At 42.8% G+C, this 25,994-nt stretch overlaps 2 protein-coding genes across 3 annotated transcripts; one reads left to right on the top strand and one right to left on the bottom strand.

Moving 5' to 3' along the window:
* Positions 1-15: 15 nt before the first annotated feature.
* Positions 16-8,000, bottom strand: ggt1a (gamma-glutamyltransferase 1a). The gene is made up of 13 exons (XM_034596425.1): positions 7,887-8,000; positions 7,564-7,740; positions 7,325-7,455; positions 7,151-7,240; positions 6,585-6,777; positions 5,244-5,404; positions 4,923-5,072; positions 4,337-4,473; positions 3,542-3,729; positions 3,286-3,413; positions 2,779-2,891; positions 2,588-2,701; positions 16-1,760 (listed from the first exon to the last, which is right to left on the bottom strand). The coding sequence occupies exons 2-13, from the start codon at positions 7,734-7,736 to the stop codon at positions 1,614-1,616; spliced, it is 1,725 nt and encodes a 574-aa protein (XP_034452316.1). The 5' UTR covers positions 7,737-7,740; positions 7,887-8,000; the 3' UTR covers positions 16-1,613.
* A 3,276-nt stretch (positions 8,001-11,276) lies between these two features.
* On the top strand, positions 11,277-25,698 carry lrrc75ba (leucine rich repeat containing 75Ba). Of its 2 annotated transcripts, XM_034596426.1 has the most exons (4): positions 11,280-11,961; positions 15,281-15,409; positions 16,252-16,364; positions 23,420-25,698. In XM_034596426.1, exons 1-4 carry the CDS (start codon positions 11,674-11,676, stop codon positions 24,021-24,023), a joined length of 1,134 nt encoding a protein of 377 aa, XP_034452317.1. In that variant the 5' UTR covers positions 11,280-11,673; the 3' UTR covers positions 24,024-25,698. The 2 variants fall into 2 exon arrangements, with proteins under 2 accessions (XP_034452318.1, XP_034452317.1); XM_034596427.1 differs by lacking the exon at positions 15,281-15,409 and having other exon boundaries at positions 11,277-11,961.
* Positions 25,699-25,994: the final 296 nt, after the last annotated feature.

The raw sequence follows: 25,994 nt of genomic DNA on the forward strand, positions 1-25,994 counted from the left end.
TCACAGGGTTGCCGCTCTGTCTGGATATAGGAGCATGTTTGTGTCAACACAGTGCAGAGTTGAGTGTTCACTTTCTGCTTTTCCCCAAAGAGTTTTAATGCTGCAGATATGATGAGATTGGGATTTAAACCTAATCGCTATCCATCAAATTTGCTCCTAACGCATTTGAGAAAATCCAACCATCGATCGAAAAAACATCTTAAAAGAGATTTTTTGATGAACAACAAAAAGCCGACATTTTTGAGAATGTGGCTTTTACCCGAAGGTGACGAAGCGGTCTCCTTGCTGCCGGTATTTGGTTTCTCATTTGCTCAAAGAGTATAAGAGTGGAGATATTTACTGAATCCTGATTGAAATTCACTGAACAGTCAAAGTCAAATTTACTCCTTTCAACTTAACTGAACCCACTGAGTCCTACACATGTTTAGTTTGGTTATTTCCCTTTGGTTATTTCCCGCTGAACTTAAATTCCATTAATAGATTAGTAAATGAACCAAGTAAAAGTGCCAAACATTCACAGTGCCAGCTGCTTTTATCTAACTTAGCCATTCTGCTTGGATGGCTGCAGGGGTGACTGTTGGTCCACTGCCACGTCCTGACGTAATTCTGCGAATGACGTATTCATTATCAAGGTCACTGACATTTCCTACGCTCATGGTCCCCAGAGGATGAAACACTTTGTGTTTGTTGGGTTAGGGTTAGGGGTTAGTTTAGTATTTACACTAGAACAAAACCTGACTAAACACAAATTAAAGATATGAGATATATTGATCTCGTGCCTAACATTTCAGTACAGAAACAGCACAGTTTCTATGGTAAAATATAGCATCTTTGTTCAAAATGTTTAATAACAAGCATGGCAACAAACATGGCATAAGAACAATGCATGTTTAGAAAAATATATCTGCAAATGTATTTTTCAGAATACACTATACATTCACCTGACCTCTACTCGATATTAAACATTTACAGTTTCACTAGAGAGTGACGGTAGAAAACAACACGGTCAGTTTCTGCTAAATGATGTGGATGTCACGATCAGCTTACATCAGGAGAAAGATGTAGGTAGACATTTGGGGAAAACAGGCAAACAACCTGAGGTGTCCTTATTTTTTAATTGATCAGTGCTTGTCGGTCGATACTTGATGTTTTCACAAGTTTGACATGAAAACAACACCCAACCCCTCGTTCTTTTTACTTAGACAACAAAAGAAAAGTAAACATGGACAACCTAAAACCACTCGGATTGTTACCTAAAACATAGTGATGAAACCTTCAACATAAATGTATTATTTATAAAATAGGTTTAGTAGAACCAAATGTGTTTCGGCCTACCTGACCAGTATCCAGTAGTGATGATACAGGAGTCAAACTAGGTGCAACCTCTTACTTTACTTCAAAACACAAAATTAATGCCAAAGGAAAAAGTTATGCTGAATAGTCGAGTTTGAGTGAAAGAGGTATTGAAATTGAATCACTTTCCATGTTTGAGTAAAAGAAGGATTGGTGGCTGTGTCTCCGTAGCTTAAACACTGCTTGGGTCTTCCGTGCGGACACCTTTTTGTTTACTGTGAATCTGTCCAAGTGTCTTTGAGGAGGGCCTGAGGTCACGGTCAGTATCCCGCTGGGTAGCCTCCTTTCCTGGGGTCAGACTCTGCACACAGACGCTCTCCCTGCCGCACCACCGCCTGCACCACCGAGTCCGGAGTCCTCAGCAGCTGTGTCACGTGGTTCTTCTGGGCCAGACCCTCCAGCACACTCTGCCATGGTATCGTCACACAGACAAACATGTAGAGTCTTGTGCATGTGGTTTTACGACTCTTTAATAGAGGTCCAAACTTTTGCTTTTTTCTCTGTCCATTCTACATCACTTCACATAAAAATTTGCATGCCACAAGTCTTTGGAAGGTTTTTCTATCTTTCTAGCACCCAGTAAATCAACTTACATAGATAATAAATCAGATTAATTGTAATTCCTTCTGGTGATCCCCTAGGCTTTCCTCTGTAGTAAGATAACTCACCAACTAACACTTAGAACAGACATTCATGTCCCTCTGGATGATTTGTAATTTGTAATCTTTTTCTTATTTGCCGTTGTGTGTTGTGATCTGTTGCTGTGTTTCCTGCGGCTGTGATTAGCACCTCAGGGCCGCCGTAGCCAGTCAGGTCAAAATGATATTGTCCTCAGTACTAGTGATAATAATTCAATTACTGCAAGACTAATAACATGCTAGCATGTTAACACTAGCCTACTAGTCTTGCTTCCATTTATTTATTAATTATAATTATTTTCTCACATTGGATGCAGATCAGAGATGTGATTGTTTTTATTGTTGTGCATCTTGATGCAATCTCACAGATTTGAGGAAAATAAACACATAACTGAGAGTAGTATAATCCCAAATTATGTGTTTTTGCAAGTAGATTTTCATACTGACATGAGCTGAAATGACTAGTTGCATGTATGGTAGGAAGTTAATCCAAAAAGACACAGTGAGCTTTGCAAATTCCTGAAATTTGTAACCCAATTAGTTTGTCATAAGTAACATTCCTCTTAAATCAGCGATGTCCGTGATGTGTGACCCACCTTTTCAAAGCCCTGCTCCACCACTGTCATATTTGGATTGAGTTGGTTGTGGAATCGCGGCTCCGTCACAGCTTTCTTTAGGTCGTAGTTAAAGAACAAGGAGTTCAGGATTACCTGTTTTTTAACCAGAAAATGCAAGATGTCAGATAAGTGTGTAATTGTGTGTGTATGTGTGAATGAATCTGACTTACTAAGGCAGTAGCTGTGGTGATTTTAGTGCCTCCAGACGCTCCTACAACCATTTTCACTCTGTTCTCTTTGTCAAAGATGATAGTGGGACACATGGAAGACAGCGGCCTCTTGCCTGCCAACAGATAAACACAACGTGGCTATGACTGCTGAATGGATAAATTGTTTACCTTTTGGTTCAATGGTCCCTGAACAGCCATGTTAACCTGACACACATTTAAAACAACTGTAAACACATTAAAGAGCAGCAGCGAGCCACAGTTTGATGTTGGAAATTTGCTTGTTGCTGTGAAAAGGGGGAGGAGAAGGATGCTGTGTGTGTGAGCTGGAGGTATCAGAGCCCCTGACAATAATAAATGCTGGAGCAAGTGAAAGGCTGTTTGAAACATCACCTTTGCATCCTCCTCACTAAAGAAAGGATTAAGTGACTGTGGAAACATGGCCTAATTTAGCAACACCATCCATCAAAACAGGAGCAATACGTGTGCGATAATTCAATCCAGCCACACCTGGTTGGATGAAGTTGTTGGGTGAGGGAGGGATTCCAAACCCGTTGGTCATGTACGGAGAGCTGAAGTCGTCCATCTCATCGTTGAAGATGATTCCAGTTGATCGAGACATGACTTTGGAGCCAAAACTGGGGAAATAAAACAGCTTTTTAATGATTCATGATTCATTCAAAAAACTGTTTTTCTCTGACTGGCTGTTCAGGAAAATACATTTCCTTTATTCGAAAGGAAATTCTCTAAAAGCGTGACTTCTTACTATAGATTAATGGTGCTGGTGGCGGCCACAGCGCTTCCATCCTCAGCTATGACCGACAGGTGAGCTGTTCCGTGGTTGTCTGGGACAAAATAGTCTGGCTCGTAGTAGTTGTCTGGGTGGGTGGTGTCATCTGTAATTCTACTTCTTATGCCATCAGCAAAGTAGTCTGAGGTCATGTTGTGGATGAGCTGAGGAGAGAAAAACAAGTCAGCTGCAGAACTCACAGTTTGTCATGATGATCATAAATGCTAAACAGTAGAAGAACACTTGTTTTTGTAACGATACAGAAAACAGCCATGTGTTTATAATTCCACTTTATCTTTTGTGATTTAGTTAAAATGCATATCTGTGGCTGAGTGTTTAATTGTATTGTTTAATTGTTATAATGTATTTTAGGTATTTGTTTGTTTTTATCAGGTCCAGTGTTTTAATTAAGGGGATTCTCATACAGTTAGTTTGATTGGTATTTATAATACATATGAATTATCCATAGATATTTGTAATCATATAAGAGGTCATTTTTATTTTGTTTCAGGTAGCTTGTAAAAACTGGCTATAGGGGCAACAGATAGAAATTTAGCTTATGTAGCCAACTCTGGCTCATGTACATTATTTTGATTAATGAGCGCTGTCCCTATCAAATTCAATGAAAAACAAATGCTCATGTTTCCCTTAAACAAGGCATTTTATATCCTTACTCCCACTGTAGAGGCTAGCAGGAGACAACTGTGATCCTACTGAGTACAGTGAGGTTAGAGATGCTCCAAAGTAAACATCTGAAGTACAAAGACTTACATCGGTGATATTGAGATAACGTGGGTCTCCAAGTCGGCTCCTTTTGGCATAAGCAAAACGAAAGGCCTCTACAATGCGATGATACGTCAGAGTCTTCGTCTCTGCTGTAGAGACGCTTGTGCCTGAGAAGTTGTACCCTGCAAAATATCCACAGCAAACAAAATCGTGTCTGGAGTAAATGAATTACATTTTCTCAGTCTCCGCAGGTAATGATGCTTCTCCATCACTGTGCTAAAAGCCCATTTCTGTCTATGGCAGGTCATAAACATTAAGTCGAATACCAACATGAGCCCTACCAGCAGATATGTGTCTGAGGGAGCATTCTCCTCCAGAGTCGTATATGAACACATTCAATTTTAGCCCTAATTTGAAAGTAATGTAGCCACTTTTTATTTAAAGCATGACTAAATATTCTCTGTGGCAACAGATGGGGCGTCGATGGTGAATTAAATTTGGCAGCAGAACTGAGCAGCAGGTGAGTTTTCTGCTTCCAGAAGAGGCAGAGGAACAGTTCAGGGACGACCTGGGGAAACCCTGACATCCTTTCTTTTGCATGGCTGCACAAGCACTCGGCCAAGCTGCTCACCATCCACTATGTTGAGTATGAGTGCCAGCACAGGGCCACTGGAGGGGGCGTCTGGGACATGCATTGTGTATTCCCCGACGTTCAGCTTCAGAGGGTTCTCGTTCAGCACAGGCTGGTACTCCAACAAATCATCGAGGGTGATAATGCCACCTGGAGCGGGCACAGAAAGGAACAGAGTGAATTTAAAATGATGTGTAATGTCAGCATTACTGAGGCTGTATTTTGTGAAGTCTTGGTTGGAATTTGTAGTTTGGTTCTTAGCCAATTCAACATTTATTCCTTAATGTATCTCCTAAGATAAAATGAAGAAGAAAACAAGACCTGCCGCCTGGATGTCCTCCACGATAATCTGTGCCATTGACCCATTATAAAAGACATCAGGCCCCTCTTCTGCTATTCTTTGGTATGTGTCGGCCAGCTTTGGGAATCTGACGATATCATTTTCTTTCAGGATGTTTTTTTGAGAATCACAAAATATCTCACTGGAAGATGGACAAAAGGAAAAAGATGAGAATCCCTCAAATCACAACAATTTTTAAGTTTGTAGAAGATTAAAGCTGCTGTGAGTGAAATTTAAAACATTTCTGACTTTAGTGCCCCACAGCGTATCAGAAGACAATATTCCAGAAATCCAGAAAGGTATATTTTCTTTGCGTATGATGTCATCCCAGCATTTGGGTCCAGAATAAGAAATACAAATTTACATGTGCAAATGGTTCAAATGAATGGGGCATCATCTTGGAGTTAAGCATCTATCTCCTGTATTATAATCATGGAAGCTACGGCCAGGAAAGCTTTTGCTTAATTTTGGAATAAGACTAGAAATGGGGGGGGAAATAGTCAACCTGCACTGTCCATAGTAGAAAACATAAATCTACCACAACTGACTACTTCTTTAAGGGATAGTTCACAGAAATATGAAAATCATTATTGATGAGGTCATTATTATCCTGTTATCCAGGCGTGTACACAGCTCCAGAGGAGGATATCAGAGGACATTTAGCCTAAAAACATGGTGTAAATGACCTCGTTTCCAGTCGAATTTAAAGGCCGGGGCTTCCAGACACTTGGAAGACACCACAGGAGCCGTATGGAGGCATGTTATGTGGGTTTTTTCTGTTTGAAGAATTGGTGAATTTCTTTTTTCATCCCTTTAAAAACGCTATTAAGTAGCTTTAGCTTGTTTGTATAATATGTATAGCTAATTGTAAAAAATGGTAAAGTGAGGTTTTACTGATGTTTATGTCCTCAACTATTTTCTGGAATATTGTAGACAAGCAGCCAACACACTAGGGATCCCAGATCCCATGCAACTAATAAATAGTTTCAGCACTTTTTTTTATTTTGTAGATTGGTAATATTCAACAAAACGTTGGCCAGTCAAGAATAACAATGAGATGTTTAGAATTAGGGAAGGTGGTACAACCTGTTTCCCCCATTTCCAGTCTTTATGGTGAGCTTCATCTCTAACCTACAGACTTATCATATCAATCTTTGTTAACTTACAGCAACAACATGTCAAAATATGCCTTTTCAGCACAAAATATTGGAGAAATCCTTGTGCTACATTCACATCATGAAATAAGAAAAAGCAGAATTATTAGAGCCATTGTCGCTGCTCTTCAACTTAGCTTGTATTTCTTTGTCGTGCTTCATCCTCACCACATGTTGGCATCTCCTTGAATCGAATCTTTGCTCTTTAAGATGGCATGAGCCAAGGCTTTTCCTATAGGGAAACCATGACGAGCCAAGGCAATGCTGGGCTCAAACAGTTCCTTCCATGGCAGCCTTCCATGCCTCTTGTGAGCCATCTCGTAACCGCGGATCTCCCCGGGAATGGCTATGGACAATCCACCTGTCATGTAGAAACAGCCATAACACTAAAGTGAATTTCACAAGCTCTGTCTTTCTGTCTCTTGTCTGCGTGGAGCACAAAGACACGCTGAGGCCTCTACAGATACTGATACAGATACAGATATAGATTTTTGTTTTATGTAACCAGAAGCAGATACAATGGGAGAGAGGCAGAAATGATTTTTAAGTGAGAATATTCGAGAGGAGCAGGACAGACTGATATGTATCATCTCTAAATCCCTCTCTAAATCCCTTTCTAGCCTCTGGAGATGTGTTACAGTGGCTTCAACAGTATCACAGAACTCAATGAAGTTAGATCTACAATGACTGAATCTTCCTCTCTCCTCTGCATCTGAGACACAGCCTGCTGCTACCTGTACGAGAAAGCTTGGTGTTGTTGCCAAACATGTCTTCAGTGGCGTTCATGGGTGCTGTCTCTCTCGCATCAATGGTTTCCACCTTCCCTGTTGAGCAGGAACGGAGAACAGACTGATGACTTTGGAGTAGTCAGCTTTGTGGACAAGGTACGACAGATGATGCACACTCACCTGTGGAAGCGTTGTAGATGACAAAGAAGAGTCCTCCTCCGATGCCCATGCTGTGAGCGTTCAAAAGGCCGACACATAGCAAGGCAGCGATGGAAGCGTCCACGGCTGAACCGTTTTTCTTCAAGATGTCTCTGGAAACACAAGAATACACCTGATTAAAAAACTAAACTTTGAAGCCCACATCCAGACAGAGACAAATGTGCTACCACTGTGCATCTGGAAAACAAAATACTTCTCACCTCCCCACTTCTGAACACTTTCCAGCATCAGCAGCCACAGCAGCCCTTGAGTAGAAGTGGTCCGAGGTGGGAGGCGTGTTTTTCTTCCCCAGCCCCATAAAGACCCCCAGGAACAGGCTCACTGCGGCCACCAGGAGAACCACCAGGCCGGCAATCAGGGGCTTCCCAACCATTTTCCTGGGAAAATCAACACATGCATCTCACAGTCAGACACAACCCACTCAGCTCAGACACGAGTGTTTTCTCTTCCGGACATCACCAATCAGTTTCATCATGGCAGCCAAACCTTTGACAACAATCTGTCGAGAAGAAAATTCACTCACCTTTAGTTGTATTTGCTCAGACAGATGTTAGAATAAAGGACAAAACGAGACCGATGAAGCTAACTCACAGTGTGTGCCACTAGTGATGGAGTGTGATGTGTCATCTCTGGTTTTTGTGATGATGGAGCATGGTGATCTCTTTGGTTTTCAAGTGTTACTTTGCTACGACGTCACATTGTTGTTGAGCAAAGCTTTTCAGATAATAAGCATGTGCCTCTTGTCCACGTCTAGTTTTTTTTAAAGATACAGACATTGAAAAAAAGAGACACAGAGGAAGATGGAGGTGGGAGGACTAGGGCATGAAACTGTATGTTTGATCTCAAGGGAATATTAGCAGGGGAGCAACAGCGATTGAAATTTTGACATAAAACTGCACTTTTAATTCTTAGTCTTTTTGTGAGTGAAACTCTTGAGTTGGTCTTTCCCTAACCTTCCATTTCGCTCTGATATCAATCTGGCAGGTTGGCTGAAGTGAAGGTGAGAGAGGTCTGTTTACAGATGCAGCCGGCATCCAGCCCCGACTCTGGGGCTCTGTCTGATTGGTTTACCCCGCACTGTTGCCATGCTCAGTAACCGTGTCACAGTCTATTTGGCTTATTCTGCCGGCATCCTCGCCCTGATTGAGATGCCTGAGCCTCCATCCCAGCAGCACAGGTCCAACCTGGCAGCGTTGGTGACAGGAGCTCCTCAACGAGAAACAACCCTTCTGTGGTACACCCACGGCTAATCCAGCGTGCATGGCTGTTGCTGGGCCGCATTGATAAAGCACTGTGAGAGGAGCCTGTGGGCTGCTGCTAGTGCTGCAGCTGTGATTGTGGCATAATCTAATCACTGCTATCCTGTTCTGGATCTCCCAGGTTCAGAGCCACCCTAAGGATGTGCGTTTAGTTAATGGACAGAGCTGATTTATACCGGAAGAGGACAATTACATATCTATTTGTTGCACATCACAACAAGGCCTTCCTTCAGCTGTTGTGTGCACATCACTGTTACTGGATGGAGGACGTTTTATGAAATATCAGCTGGCACGTGTTTATATTTCTATCCCTCAGTTTCAGTTTGACTTTGCTAGGAGGAATACGCTGCTACCCTCCAGGATTCCCTCAGATCATTTCCACACAATAGAGGGGGTGGGCTTGTCTGTACTGTATCCTCTGCAGCAAATCAGATGACACACTACTTGTTCCTCGGCTACAGTTGAGACACAGCCTGCAAAAACACTGGCCACAGTGGAGAAGAAGATGATGTCATGTGTTTTTTACATGTGACTGCAGCCCTTTAATGACAGGGCCAATATATACAGTGTGTGCTGCTATTATCATTTGTAAATTCAGCTACTTCTTTCCAAGCAGAGGTGGACAAATGTGTCTGTAGCCTGTGTTTAAATGAAGCTGGTTTTACGTGTGTATTATAATCCGACTATAATTTAATGCAATAACATTTTAAAGTATTTCTGGGGCATTGACAACGATCCACGACCAGATTTAACATCAATTTAATCAATGTATTGTTGCTTTCTGTCAGTCAGAATGATTTGTGTGCTTTCTTTAGAGATATTGTTTCCATGATGTACCTCAGTGATGTTTTCTTAAATTAGACCCTCTCTTAAATGCCCCAGTCTTTCGAATCCCAGAGCTCCAGTTGATAACGCCTGCTGTCTCGCTGAGATAACCCTGATGACATCACCAAGGTTTAAAAAAAAATCCCTCGGGAACCACAGATGATACATCTATTTTATGAGCTGGGTGGTGCTCCTCATAAAGGATTAGTTGAAATATATGTGTGAGAATTGGTGTCCCCCCTCAATTATCTATTAATCACTATTAACCCTTTTCAACCAGGGTGAACCTGGTGCTATAGGGCTGGTTCAGAGTTGGTTTAACTTGTGAACATTTTAAAAACCAGTTTGTTTTTCAAGGGGCCAGAGCCGCCATAGAACCATATCATTACATCACTGTATACGTCACTCTATACGTCTCTGATTGCAACACTAGCGCCTACTTCAAGCAAAACATCAACTATACATGCATGACTGCAGAATCTATTTTCAAGTGTTGCTCCTGACTTTGCAAATGCCATCCAAACATGACTGGTCCAAAGCATTTGTACTGCCCTTCATGATTGCTTTTTGAGTTAGTTTGCACTATACACACGACACAAAGACTTCTTAAAGAATGGTGGTCACAATGTTTTGTTTGGGCTTGTTGGTCACGATAATCCCACCCCCCAGTCCATGACATAAATGATTCTTTCTTCTAGACCAGTGTTTTCTGGTTTTTGGAACACAAATAACTGGTTCGAGATTAGGCCTTGAAATGCTGCAGAGTATGAGACCCCTCCAGATCTTGTGACATCTCAGGGGATCGCAATACTTTTGTTTGTTTCTTTCTTTATTCCTCTTCTCTGAAGACAAATCACAATATTCAAAATCGAACAAGAACACAAGAGCAGAGTCGACAGTTGTGTGTGTGTTTAGGCCATGACATAATATCGAGAGAGAGCCAAAGCTCTGACAAAACAAATGAGTAGCATGGTGATGATACATCAAATGAAGGGAACAAGTCGGTCATAATGACAACCTCCAGGAAAACATGCAGCAGACTGGGTCCAGTGAGTGGAGTTCGGCCAGGGGAAATATTTATTAGACAGAAGCTCAACTGTTCTGCTCCACGAAACAAGAGTGAGACTTAATCAAGTTCAAATCATGAATCAATGTCTCTGAACCAACAATGATTGAGCCTACAAATACTGGAGTTACAATCTGCAAAAGCTGTGTGTGATAAGATATCTTCACTGAGAGCTGTCTCTTGGTCTCTAATGTATCTTCACTGATGAGTCCCCCCCCTCACTGACCCCTCTGGGTCTGTGAACAAGATACTGACGCATGTGACAGAAAGGTACGCTGGGACATGGATGTTCTTCAAACAATGACAATGATTTAGTGGAGTTGTGACAGATGCAAACAGGATCTGACAGCTTGTGCAGTGGCTGTTACCAAAGTGTCAAAAGAGACATTCATATTTATCCAGGGCCACCGGCAATGCTCAAATTTGGGTGAGTGGATGAAAGAAAATACAAACTTTATATTATTCCGAAATGTTACTTACTGAATCAGGAATTGTACATGGATGTTGGACATGTAACATCCATGTAAGAGTAAATTGTGGCCCCTTTATGGCCCCTGATTCAGAAAAATCCTTGATCAGCCACTGAGTGATTGTCTTATGTGTTTTAGGGGATTGTGCATTTCATGTTTGCCTGAGATATTTTTAAAATACAGCACTGCCATCCTCCAGTCTTTTCATCTGCTCTGTAGCTACCAACAGGAAGAGGAGGAGGAGGAAGAAGATGAGAATGAGGAGGAGGGGGATGAGGATGAGGAGGAGTTGGTTCAAGGCTCGGAGGATGACCAGATGCAGGGATTGGTCGGACGCTCCACGTTGCACAAACCTAAACAGCAGCGTAGAGCAGCCGAAGGATGAAGCAGCCGAGGAGCATCCCTCATCATCATCATCATCATCAAACGAGCCAGGCGCATTCACGTATCTCTCGGTGCACGGGTGCAAAAGTCAAAATAACAGCGGTGTGAGAGGATGGTGATAAACCGAGACTGTCGCACCGTGATATTTTTGCAGCTCTGCACCGGATCAGTGTTGCCGCTGACGGCCAGAGCCAGACCGACTACACGGCGCTGATACCCAGTGAGGAGCGTCAGCTGCTGCCAGGAAAACAAACAACAACAACCGAACAACACCGATCACAGCGCCCACACAGAGCGAGGATCACGATGGGCTCCAGACTGAGCAGACAGAGCAGCCTGGACAATGAGAATTTCTCCAAAAAGCGACGCAAGCTTCTGGATGGCGCCGGGGAGGTGAGCGACCGGGGCGGCGGACGGGGCGGCGGGGACTTTCTGTTCGCGCTGATGCTGAAATCGGACAAGCTGCCCGGGATGCTGCGGAGATCCAACCACAGTCCGTACACGAGGCGGGTGGCTTGGATCAAGGACATTCAGAAGCTGCTCCGAGAGCGCAGGATCGAGCAGGCGACCGACGTGCTCAAATTACTGAGGAAGGTAAGAGGAGAGTGAATGTGCGCACTGCTCGGCCTGCAGGAGCCCCGTCAACAACCTGTTTCCACTGAGCTGCTGCTGCTGCTGCTCTGGTGCTGATGCTGCTGCCGAGCATCCTTATTAACATACCCCCCAAGCAACAGATGGGGCAACAAGCAGATGATGCTCCCATACGTGTGTATACAGATATCTTTGTCAGGACCATTTTGAGCCTATCCTGGCCGGTCCTTACTTGCTGACCCACTTTCAATGAAAGTGCGTTCAGATTTAGGTTTGAGCAGGGTAAGCTTTAAGGTTTGGCATTTCGTTGTGATGGCTAGTGAAAGGGCAAGGAGCTATAGGGAATGCATTAAGCCAATTAGTGTCCTCGCAAACAAGTTCAAGGTTGTTTGTGTGTGTGTAGTTTAATATGTTTGCATGTGCACAGGTACCTCAAATCTGACCTCTGACCTCTAACCTCTGACCCCAGCACGCCTCCCACCCTCATTGCCACTCCCTCCAGAAGTATTATTTTCTACAGAAACTAGGCCACTGGCAGAGCATGTGTACCTGTGACACATCGTTCCAGTGACAGACGCAGCATGTGACTCAACACACTCTCCCGTGGGCAGACGAGCACCATGCTGGCACTCTGTTTCATAGGATCACCTGCGCTCCCCTGAATAAGCAAATGTATCCTGCGTGTCATCGCTTCATCCCAAATTTATCATTGTCTTTACAGCGCACGCCACCATCCTCCCTCCACACCTGTCCTTGTTTCCTCTGCTGTGGCCAGCCTCATCTCTCCTTAGCCTGGTCTAATGCTCCCATTAGAGCGGCCTGCCCCCCTCCAACCCTTTCCACTTCGTATGTCTCCTTCTCTCTCTCTGTTGTGGGCTGTGCTCCAGCAGCAACAATGTAAGCCCTGGAGCCCTGCGTGTTCCACAGAATATACATTACTCCTCTCCAAAAGGTTTTATTAACTCTTGCTCAGAGAGAGAAGGTCACTGAGATGCAAATGAAGCGTGCTGTCATGGCTTCACTAGTGGCCTTTTCATATTTTGTTTCATATTTCGTTGCTGCACGTTGTTTTTTATGGTAGATTACTTGTTTTTTTTCTATGGTTTAGCCTGTGGCTGATGAAAAAAAAATCTTAAAACCCAATCGGATCGGATTAAAAATGCAAAGTCATGAAGCCCAGAACACTAGTATTTTTAATGCTCTCTTAAAAAATAGTCAATAGCTATGAGCAGGTGGTCGTGACCTAGAGAATGCCCTGCTACGCTGAGGAAACAGTGTTTGATCACAGTCAGGGGTTTGTTTTCTAAGGCTTTCCTCACCTGCTGTGGGAGATGTAGCATTAAAACGTGCCTAAAAGATGTAGGTGCACTAAAAATGTGACAGCAGCTTCGGGGATCTCATTTGTTTGCCTGCCCTCAGGCCTCCCTCTGTCTTTTAGCTGTGGGCCAATCCAGCATTAATTACTCTGAAGCTTTGACACGGGAGTGAGAGAGTGGAACCTCCTTAATCAAGCCGATGAGATAAACTGGCTTGCCGAGGCTCCATGACAGCCACATCACAGGGGACACGGGCTGGCTCCCCTCCAAATACGCTCCACTTTTATTAAATAAGCCTTACTTTATCTTTTGTCGCTGCACTGCAAGCAGGCAGATGTCTGAGAGATCCTTTTCTCCGAATTTAAAAGGAGTTTGTGGCAGAGTTAATTGGTGTGTAACACCGAGCTCTGCTCCAGATATGAGACAAGATCTGAGCTGTGCTGCAGATATGGTGAGGATTCGTGGCCTCATGCTGCGCCTGCACATAACAATTGATCGTGTCTAAACCCAGGGATATTTTTATACCTTGTTTTTTTTATTGTTTTTTTTTTTTTCAGTAGGGGAAGAAGCAGCTTCTCTGCCGCCCTGGGTTCAGTCTTACTGTTGCTCTTGTTAAAAGAGAAGCCAGTAATGTGGAGCTGCCAACCTCCCACTCAAACTGTCAATTATATTCAATGCTAATTGTGTTCCAGGGAGAAGCAACTGTGCATGCGCAGGTGTGTGCACACTGTATGTCTCTAAGGCAGTGGTCGCCAACCCGTCACACGCGCTGTGTGTCCGCTACTGGCGGTGGAGTTGCAGGTTTATCTACTGCATTTCCTTCAAGAACAAGTTGGTTTATGTACTACACTAAATGTCCGGACTCTACGGTATGAAGATGCGCATCTTTCGGTATGTCGATAACAATCAAAGCCCCGTTGGAACAAATGAGTTCAGAAAGTGTTGTAAATACATTTGTGTCATAAACAGATAAACATTGTGGTTCACAGCAGAATAAACAGAGAAAATGATCTTACCTGAGTTTTGAATATTGAATATTGAATATTGTGCATTGAATAGAAAAAGTGGCACAACCGCCCTTCTTTGTGTATATTTATTTCTTGTACATTCAGCCTTTAACAGAAATTGCAAAAAATAATAAATATGACCCTCCTAAGGTGGTTTTTTGGAAGATATCATGGTGGTAGATCTCGGCTTACGTTTGGAATTAAAAAGTGATCTTGGGCTCGAAAAGGTTGGTGACCACTGCTCTAAGGCTTGCCTCTGCCATTAAAATTGCATGGGCTCCCACAAGGGCTTTGCCTCCTCAGGACCGTGTTGATGAAGATAGATTGTTGTAGCTCAGAGCACACAGCTCGGTCTCATCACAGTCAAGGAGTCGTCTGAACTGAAATCTGCTCTTTTTTAGTTTAGCTTTGATTTGTTTTTAATGCAGATGCTGTTGGATTTGTCACATGTGTGATTAAACTGCCTTGACAGTCATAAGCTTTGACTTCTTTGGAAATATATTTATGGCCTGCTCCTTTCTGCAACTGTCATATGGTTTGATATATATATATATACATGGGAAATATCCCACGGCTAAGGGATTAAATACGTATTTTGAGTTATTCCAACAGGGTTTTGAATGATAAGGCATGGTTTCTAAAGTGCTAGACTCTTACCTTCTTAGTTTGTATAAACAGTATGCTCCTTGGCATGTTGGGCTATGCAGGGAGGCTCAGTGCCAGGGAGGTGTGATTATATATGCTGAAACACAGCGTTCCCTGTGACTCCCTCTAGATTTCACTCTCCCACTGTAGATACAAACACTGTCTCCTTTAATGAATATTTAAAACCAAACATTTCTTTTATCTTTCCATTTCTAGTCGCATTGCCCTTGACACAGCAGAGGCCCCCTTTTTCTATCACGAATGCATTCTCCACCCCGCAGGTCCAAGGACACGCTGTTTAATTGTAATTATTGCAGGGTGTTTGTAAAATTGTAATTCTTCTAAATGTTTTAGGATCTGGGTTTGGAGGGCACCTCTCTGAATGACATCTTGTACAAAAACGCTGCCTTCCTCAACCTAGTGGACCCCATCTCCCACGAGCTGCTGCTTAGCCTGGCTCGAGAGATGCAGTGTCCTAAGAAGGTCAGTTTTTTGCTGCGAAAATCAAGCTCGATGTTGGTATTTTGCAAAAGAAAGCATTTCTTACCCTAAAAATATTCCCCTGATGATCTACTTTTGTTGAGCAATCTTAGATCCATGAAAATCTAATCTGAGGATGTTATCGACTTACGTTTCTTCTACTGAAAGGGTTGAAAGCCATCCTGCAGACAAGTGCTGCTTTAGAGGAGCTAGAAATAGGATCATCTGTTAAGTGTGAGTCCTGGAGAACTGTGCTCAATGCTGTTAAATCATATTGAAATGTCTCATCTGAAAAGTAACCTGTAAATATATGTTATATAAGTGGTTACCCTCAAGGAATGAACAGAATAATTAAGGTAAATAAATAATAAAGTTCTTCATGTAAAGAGAGAAATTTATAGCTCGGTATGTCTCAAACTCCAGCAGTGAATATTTAAGTATTTTGGCGAAGTCAGTCCGAACCAGCAGCCACATCATGGTTAATGAAATGAAATTACCAATGTTTACCAGTGTCTGTGTTGAATCTCACTGCTCCTGTGTGCTTCCTGTGTTTTCCAGCCCAATGCACATTGCATGAGATTAGATTTTCTTGCTCCAGCAGGGCAGCTAAATTGTGTTTTGTTCAGACGTAGCTCAAGGTGTCTTGAATTGTAACAAACCTCCTCTGTTGTTTTCATGTGAAATATAATACAGATAGGAAACTTTGTTTAATGCCTGGATGGGCGGAAATAATGAATTGTTAGGATGTTTTTTCTGCACACACACAAGCAGAAAATCACATTTCTGCTTCACCACTGTCAGTGGTTTTGTGCCATTCTAAACACTCTACTCACTCTCTTCTACAGGATGCAGACACCATAAAGTCCTCTGACAAGATTTGCAGGCAGCTGATCTACCACCTGACCCCGCACTCAAAGTGGCTGAGGCAGAGCATGTCCAGACAGAAATCCCAGGCCTGGTAAGCCCCTCTGTCCAGACATCCAGTCTGTAATAAATCGGCAGCTCTGCACAACAGAGAGCACAGCTCTGCTCCATGTCGAGCCGTAGAGATTTCCATCTTTGTAGCTGACATTGTGCTAGGGCAGAGCCGGCCACAGGCTGACCTGACGGGAGCGCCATGGTAACCGCAGCTGTCAGTCATCCCTCTTTTAAGTGGTCATGTCCAGGCAGTGGACGTGCATTGCCACTGGGCTTCTATTCTCTTCAAAAGTGGCATAGCAGCAAATTTGTCCATCTGCTCGCTGGAGAAAAGCAGGGAGGGTGATGATGAAATGTAATTGTCCTCATCTTGATCAAAGACTGAATTGCTTTTGATGTGCAAATGATGACTAGAGAATTATCTTGTGTACTAATAGGTTTTTTTTGTATGCAAAGGTGTTGCTTGGTAATCTATTCATGAACAGAACCAGGCAAGCTTTCCCGCGTAATTGAGTATTCTACAGCGGGCCAGACGAGCACGTAATGCATTCACTTTCTGGAGATGAACATAATCTAAGGACTGAGAAGGAGACAATGAGAACACAGTGAGATGTGGCAGGTTCATTATGAGTCAGTCAGAGGTATCAATACGCACAATCTGAGGAGAAGCGACATCGTATTCACAAGATCCCACCCTTCACCGCTGAGGGCTTTGCTCTGCCCGTGGGCCTTTAATTCAGCCCCGCAAGAGGAGAGACAGGATTTAACTGACACTGACAGCATCTCTGGAAATGAGCAGATACCTACGATTGCTAAATTCCTCACTAAAGGGCCTTTTTTTTTCATGTTGTTGGCTTCATAAACCTGCAGAGAGAGAGAGAGTCTGACACCAGCTGAGACAGCAGGAGCAACATGAATCATTAAAAGAAAAAAAATGAATACGGCTGCTGCTATGAGCTCTGACAGCTTTGCCTGCCTTAGTGTTTGAGAACAAAAACCTGTCAAAGCTGGAAAGAGACGAGACAGGGCCAGTCAGACTCTGACTGTGAATTCACCTAAAAAAAATCAATTTTTAGAGACACTTTGTCTGATTTAACAATTTTATAAAAGCACCTATGCAATTATTCCCTGGGTGGACGGTGAGTTTCCTACTTAGTGCTATTAAAGGGCGCAGCCTGGCTGAGGTTGTAGGGTATTAAATGTTATTGCATGTGGTCGTGTCGGGTGGGGAAGGTCAGAGGTCGCTTGTTTACATTTTTGGGAAATTCATTTATTCGCTTTCTGTTCGAGAGTTTGATGAAAAGATGCCACTCTTATTCCAATAGGCTATTCTCAGTGGCGGATCATTTTAAATCATTGGCCATAAAGGGGCCAAATTTTACATAGAGGGCCAACATCCATGCACAATTCCTGATTCAGTAAGGTGCACATTTAAGTCATTCCTTCTTTGCTGTTAGCTCTACAGTTTTGAGCAAAACCACACATCATGAACATATTTTGAAAGCTCCTTGTTCAAGCACACAATCAATCACACTTAGAAAATACAAATTCTTAACAAATTGTCACATTTGTTGTTAGTTTTGTTGTATTTAAAAAAAAAGACTACTGAGGCTTATTCAATTTCAGCTGCGGCCAGTGCCCCCCTGGGTGTATGTGAGAACACAAATGTTCGTGTTAGAGGCTCTGGACTTTCTCCGGAGTTTCTCTGGCCAGTCTCCTCGTAAAAACTCTGATGGATGTCCCAACGAGCCAATGTGAGAAAACAGCAGGAGATCCTCTGAACGCTCCGGAGATTTCTATGTTGTTATATCCTGCTGCGTTGTTCATATGTGAAAGGAAAACTGGAATTCATGTCTGAAAACGGCTATAGAGTGACGCTTATTTATCATGAAATGAAAAGTGTAAGCAAAAAGTACTCTCCTATAGTAAGTACCAAGCTTTACCATGTAGTTAAAATGTTGCAGACATTAGCCTTCCAACTAATGTTAAGTTACCACTCAGAGACTGCACCCTTCCACTCTTGCACTTGCATTGCCTTGATACAGCTCGGGACCACCATGGTCCTGCACCACATTAATGTCCACTTCATGGGATTCCTGAGTGGAAAAGATCTCCACCTCTGGGGCTACACGTGCCACAGAAATTAGAAGTTCTAAGTTGCACTTTAAAAAGCAAGATATAACATCTAAATTATAGAGCTTGAGTTGTGGTAGACAGATTTTAGTCTTTATTCCAAGTTAAGTGAACTGCTCACCGTCTGTAGCTTCATCGTAGATGTAAGAGTGATATCAATCTTCTCTCTAACACTCTGTAAAAGAAATGAGCAGGTGCATTTTCCAAAATATTGAACATCTCCTTTATCAAAGAAGGATTTAATTGTCCACATTAGAACTCATAAAGATCATATTAGCTCCCTTTAACTTCCATCTTTGTTCAGCTGCAGGCAAACCGCTCTCATCTGGGCAAAAATGCAGCCGTGTCACCCCTGTGAGGTTCCTGTGTTCTCTGTGAGGGAAAACAGCTCAGTCTGTTTTAATGCCACCGGCTTATTCATCCCTTCATTATCCAGCATTAGCACTGCACACCGGCCCCCCTAGATACTGTACACACATTTCTGACTGAAATACCACACTGAATTAATGTCCTAATTTCACTAATCCCGTTAATCTGTCTAAGTAGTTTATTTGTTTTTTGCTAGAAATGTTGTTTTTTTTGGTTTATATGTAATGAAAGAGCTCAACAATGGGGTTGATGGAGGCAGTGACCCATAACTGCTGCCAAGCCGCGCCATCCTAAAGGGTAATTTCATGTGCGTGTTGAAAATTGCAGGTCCTTCTGGGACCTTGTTTCTCTTCTATTTTCACACCACTATCTTCCAGTTGCATCAGCCTCATTTGACCTCATAATTATCTTTTTCTTCCTTTGTCCTCTGAATGTTCAGAAACACAAAATAACCATTTAGTCGATTTTCCATTTCAGTGCAAAGTATCTGTTTTGGTTTCTGCATTACTCCTCTTCCACCTTTTCTCAAATTCACTAATTTACATTATATTGTGCACTGTAGCATGCCATGCACATTAAAGCTTCCTAAGGGGCACATCAATCATTTTGTACTGATGGTTTCAGCTATGCCAGGAAAATACAAAGTGGTCAGAGCTGCCCTCCTCTCCAGGCTTTTTGACCAAAATATCCACCACATGAAAAGATATATATGTTATAATACAGGTTTAATTTATGTGCAGGAACCGTTTTTATTGAGCTTTCAGCGGTAAGGTTGGATTCCCTGTACCATCAAGGACAATGCAGCGGTGTGAGTGAGCGCATGATTCCTGACCACAATTTTCACTCTGGCACTCTCCTCTATATGTGATACAGCAGAAAATGAATTGGAAATGAAAGTGGAATGGCAGAGAGCAGATGTGATTAGACCGCTGATCTCACATCTCTCTTGTGCAGCTTGCCTTCAGCCATCAGTCGACTGAAATGAATAATGAAGCAAAACTTGAATATAAATGACTGCAACAAGAAAACAAAAAAGTATGAGCTGGGTAACAACAGCTTCAGGGAAAGCTAGGGAGCAAAAATTAAGTCCTGGAAAATACTGATTTAAATTTTAAATAAAGTGGGATTTTCATGAATTCTGCTACCATCCACCCACTTGTTAACATGTGGTTTTTAATATTGTTTTTTGTTTAAATAGCTTTTCACCTGATTTCAGCCAAGAAAAGCTAGTATAAATATTCATAAATGACAAGAGTCATCTGATTTACGCTGACTGAATTCAAATGCTGCCTCATTATATGAAATCACTGACACGCAGAGACTGACGAGCCGCACACAGACAGGAGACGCGCTCTGCTTCCTCAGTATTTAAGTGGGAATACTTTGAAGACGGCTTCATTATACAATGCAACTTTAATTGAAATTGATTACTTAATTATGTCATGGATATTTATTAGATAATGTCATTGTGAGCGTAGTTTGGTAAACACTCTTACGACAATGTTGATGCCATTTGTGTTATTACAGGCATCAGTTCAATGTCTGTGCAGGCGGGGATTATTTTCTCTCTCTCTGCTGCCTCCAACATCTATTTAGTGACATGTATTGAATGTGATTGGATTCATTGTGGAGAACACTGCACCACTGCGCCATTCCTTTTTTTTTAATCTGTTTTAATCTCTTACCTATAAACTAGTTTTATGGTTTAATGTCTTGTCAGCGTTCTCATGGACGGAGAAACGACAAAACAAAAGCAGTCCTCTCGTTGTCCGTGACGCTCCTGTGTTCTGGTATTAAATTAATCTTGTGGAAGGATGGAAGAGGCTTCCTGAGAGGACGCCTCAGACATCTAATTTTCATGCTTGCTACGCTCAAAAGGATGGGTCTGTCTGAAAAGGAGGGAGTTGTGTGATCAAAACCTATTCACACCTGCAGGGGAGCCTCTGCCAGGCTATTATAGGACTTTTGTGCCTTTGGTGAGGATGAGGTTTCTATCATAGAAAAGGCTGCCAGGGCAAAGCAGACAATGGAGAGGTAAAGAATTGTGGCTTACTAGACTGTGATAAAGTTACAGCAGCCGTGACAAATGTCTCCATCCGATAGATTCTAAATGAAACCTGCCTTTAGGCTGGCGTCAGGAGCCGATTTTAGATAAATTTTTTTGTGTTAGGCTATTTGTAAAAATACATTTATGTTCATCAGCTTACGACTTGCTCTTAAAATGAAGTCTCACATGTTGCTCAGGGCGCATCTATCTTCAATGTGACCAAAACACACTTTAAAGCATTGCAAGTGACAGGTGCTGCAGTAAATGTCACAGTAAGTCACTGGGTGCCGGAGGATGTTATAATTCATCCTGACGCCAGATCAGCTGTACAGGCCACTTCTGTAACAGTTCATGTTAATCATGGAGTATCATCGCTGGGCAACATGGTCAGCGCTAAAAGGGACTGACTGGAAACAAAAGGGCAAAGGAGTGTTTAAATAATCTATATATTTTCACATGCAGTGTAAAGTTGAAGAAAGTTCAAATTTGGCCTCAAATCCTGTTTGTATTGAAAACACATAACAGGTCACTCAGATACAACTAGACCTCAGCCAGGTTGAACACTGCTCAGCCACAGTTGCACAATAACTGTATTATCGTGCAATCATCCTGTGCCACTGCACTTTACTTTATAACATTTCTATACAAACCACTACAGTGAAAAGTGTACAATGTTAAATGTACATACTCACCATTTTCTATATCAAAATTGTATTATTATCCTATTCATATTTTTTATTCTCTTGTCTACCTCATTCTGACCTGCCCGCTGCTGCTGTAACAACTGAATTTCCCCAGTGTGCAGATCAATAAAGTTATTTATTTACTTATTAATAAGCATTGGACAATCAACACATTTCAATAAGGGTATGAAACATATACTTCAGTAATCCTTAACTTATGCTCGGCACATGATGATTTAATACATAATTCCTGTAGCTGACTTTTACAAATGATCACTATGAGTTGATGGGCTCGCTAGTGGATCATCAGTTACTGACCGTTCATTCACAGTTACTTCATACAGTCACTTATATGATTAGGCAGATCAAATGTATGAAGAGCACTTTTGTCTGTAATTGGATTCAGCTAATTGCATGGCATAAATTAATATATGAAAGAGCTGGGATTTAAGCATCCTCAACTGATGATTCATTCACTAATCACTTGAAGTATTAATGGCAGGCAGCAGGTCATGGTACAGCCTTCGTTCATTTACTGTCAGGAGTTATGCATTAGTTAAGCACATTTTGTATGATTGAACCAATCATCCATACATCCGTCATCTATACCAGAGGTTCTTCATTTTTTCTCAGCCAAGGACCAACTACAAGATAGAAAATATTCCAGGGACCCCTTCATGTATGTCCCTTGGAATAATTTGACACAGCCTTTTTTTTTTTACTTCTACTTAGTTATATGAAAGAACACAGGAGAAACATTAACACAGCAGGGTTCCAGCAAGGTCTAAAAAAAACCTGGGCAGGTTGAGCATCCCAGGGTCAACACACAGAGACAAACAACCATTCACACTCACATTCACACCTACGGTCGATATCAAACCCCAGTCTGCATGTCTTTGGACTATGGGAGGAAGCCAGAGTACTCACAGAAAACCCACGAAAATCCACACAGAAAGACCCTGAACCGGGTTTCGAACCAGGAACCTTTTTGCTGTGAGGCAACAGCAACCTCACAGTGACGCGGGGCCACAAGTATAGAACCATGGCCCTCTATAACACTTATAGTGGATTGTGTAGTTTTGGTGGAAGTGGTGCCTAAAGAATTACCTTTGTATGCTTTACGGATGTGTTACCAATGATCATACATGTGAAAGATTATTTCAGTAAGTGCAGTGGATCATGAGAAAAAAGGGAAAGTTCTTCCTTTTTTAAATGCCCTATTTAGAAATGTTAGAAAATACTGGATCTGTGCTTCATGACCTAATTTTCACCAAATTTCACTGAAATCTGTCATCACACGGTGGAGACACCTGCTATCTAACAAAGAAACTGAATATTAAGCATTAATTCTGTGGTGGAGATAATCACGTAATCTCATTTGTAGAATGTTCTGTAGTATTTCCCAAATAGCATTTCCAAATATGCATCTTATTTTCTTTCCTGACCTAAAAATATAGAAGCCAACATCTATTCAAGTTCTATCTTTTTCTAAAACAAACTGCATAGTACATCTTTTAAGTAGTAAACTGTCCTGGCTCTGTGCTATAAGGAGCTCCTGCCCATCAGAGCTTTAAACTCAAGCTGCTGGCTCATTCGGATGTTTTGGCTCCTCTGTTTACACTAGTAAATCCCCATGCTGCAGTCTCTGTGTCAACCTTCCGCTCCAAGCCGGCACATTCACCCCCTCTTTTATACAACACAGGAAGCACAACATAAAACCAGGGCCTTGTTCCAGAGTCACAGATAGTGGTATCATTCTAAGATCTGTTTCAGCCCCCACGTCTAAAAACTTCAACGGTTATGTGCTTTTTTGTTTGAGTGTCATCGAAGTAATCCTCTCTTTCTCTCTGTGTTCCCCAAAAGTCTGAAGACCACCCTACAGAAAAAGCTGTCCAGTGATTCTGTTGACTTGTCCGGCATCCCTCTCTCCACTCGTGATGTCCGCCAAGTAGCCTTCTACCTCCAAAACAACAGAGACAGTGTGGTGGCTGTGGACATTAGCTTCACCGAACTCCAGGACGAGAACCTGAGGATTCTACTGCCTCTTCTCGCCTCACTGCTTAAACTTAGCACCCTGGCTCTCAACGGCAACCGGCTCACCCTGGCTATCCTCAAAGACCTCAGCGAGATGCTCAAAGACCCCAAGATGTTCTCCAGCCTGGCCTGGATCGACCTGGGCAACAATGTTGATATTTTCACCATGCCTCAGCCGCTGCTGGTGGCGCTGCGCCGGCGCTGTAGCCTGAAGAGCAGCTTACCGACCATCTACGAGTACACAGAGGGTCAACCCTACTGCTACCATCTGGAAACCTCCATCGAGGAGCCCAGCCACTACGAAGAGGAAGAGGAGGATGATGACGAGGCGGAGGATGAGGATGACATGGGGAACAAATTTGAGCTGGAGCCATGGGGTTTGGGGGAGAAGCAGCACTCCAAAGACTTCACCCTCCACTACTGTGAGAGGTGATGGGGTGTTTTCTGTGGGAGGCTCTGACAACTGTGGAGGACACGTCGTCCCGCAGCACACCGTAACTTCCTTCGCCCTCTCGCCCTCACACCACCCTTCGAGGCACGAGAGAGACCAGTGCCCACATTGTGAACTTCTCGTCCTGACACAGCTCTCAAGCTATTCCTAAACCATATCTCTGAGTTAACCCACACAAGATAGTGACAGTCACAACGGCAGACTTACTGTGTTGGTGGATGGTGCTCTTGGGAACAAGGTGCGGTTTCATTGGAGGGGGGCTGGAAGAGTTAATGAACCGATTCTCTCTCTCTCTCTCTCTCTCTCTCTCTCTCTCTCTCTCTCTCTCTCTCTCTCTCTCTCTATCTCTGTGATGGTGGCAGCTGAGGAGCCAGTCCCAAGGAGGTGTAGATCAGTCGGTTGGATGGAGGAGCAGCATCCCAGCGGTGGCTGAAGTGGAAGTTAGTTTGGAAACAGTGGGTCCCTCTGGGTTCTCTAACAGGACTGAGACTATCTCTGGCAGGCAGGGCCTAGCTCCACATTGTGTGTTCTCTGTTAATCTCTCAACAAAAGCTATGACACAAGTTCAACAGACTATACAGCCGACGACCTGTCACGTGACGCTGGCAAAACTGCTAGGTCAAGACTTTTTGCGGCTTTTTCCCCCCCTTTCCAAATGTCCACTTGTGAATGCCCGCGCAGCCCTTGTGTAGATGTAAATGAGGACACAAAACATGGCTCTGTTGTGTTCCAACAGGCTATTTTTGTGCACTTTTGGTGAACAAAGCAATCTTAGAAGACAACAGGTAGGACTCAACAATGGGTAGCTGTCACTGATTGTTTTTTGTACTTGCCTAAATGCTGATACTCACCTCTTTCTAATTAATAAAGTGTTGTAGTCATCACCACAGTGTTTCAGTGCAGTTATGACACAACTTCCAGCTGTAATATGGGCCAATGTGGTGTGCCGTGCCCAAACTGCCCTCCCTTCTGACATCCGTCTCCACAAACATGTCGACGTCTCCGTTAATTGAACTCCACCGACCCTGTGTGTGTTATGAGGCACAGTCATGACTGTTATTTATTGGTTATCGTCCATCTACAGTAGCACATGACGATTAAGTTAGACTGACCGAAACACTGCAATGCACTTTAAGACACTATTATTTTTATAGTTTCCTCCACAGCATATTCTCTGTTGTTTATTAGAGATATTTACAAAGCAGAAGGTGAAGGCGTACCTCGTTAAGATGAAACGATGACCAGCTCAAGATTCATTACAAACATTCACCAGATATATGATAATTGTTTAAGTGTGTGTTCTACGTGTTTGTAAAAGTAAAACGTCCAATTACTGCTGTAATTATTTGTGTTATTGATTTGGTGTTTCGTCTTTTAGTCCAACTAATTATGATAATGACTCTAATGACTATGAAAGTGTGCCCTGCGGTGACCTGCTGCTGTATGAGCTCGAGCAGTAAGCAAAAAAAGGGGAGGCGGTGGCATAGTGGAAATCTTTTATGTGGAACGCTTCATCTGAATAATGACCAGCACTGTCCATTTTGTTTGTAATTTATGTTTTAGTGTGTCAACGTCAAACTCTTCCCTGTTGTAGCCTGTGTGTATTCGTCTCATGCCAAACACTGACTGCCAATAAAACTGGTCCAAAACGAAAAAAGTGTTTTGTTTTATTTTGAAGGAGAAAAAAGGAGTGTATTGAGTGGTTTTGACTCCTGGGTCACGAGCAGCTGCTCACAACCAACAGTTTTATTTATGCAGATTAGTCTGCAAATTGCGCAATAAAGTAAATCAGCTCGGACCGTGCTGTTTGGGATCGGTTGATTGAGCGTTGCACTGGTTTCTGAGCCAGCAGATCATACGTGCTGCTCTGTGCTGTCAGAGAAAATGCCTGACCTGCCACAGTTTACCAGGAAAAGGCAGGGTGGTTACCACATGAGGCCCTACCCATGATCC

The sequence above is a fragment of the Hippoglossus hippoglossus genome, chromosome 9, assembly GCF_009819705.1.
Source record: "Hippoglossus hippoglossus isolate fHipHip1 chromosome 9, fHipHip1.pri, whole genome shotgun sequence".
Taxonomy (NCBI): Eukaryota; Metazoa; Chordata; class Actinopteri; order Pleuronectiformes; family Pleuronectidae; genus Hippoglossus; species Hippoglossus hippoglossus.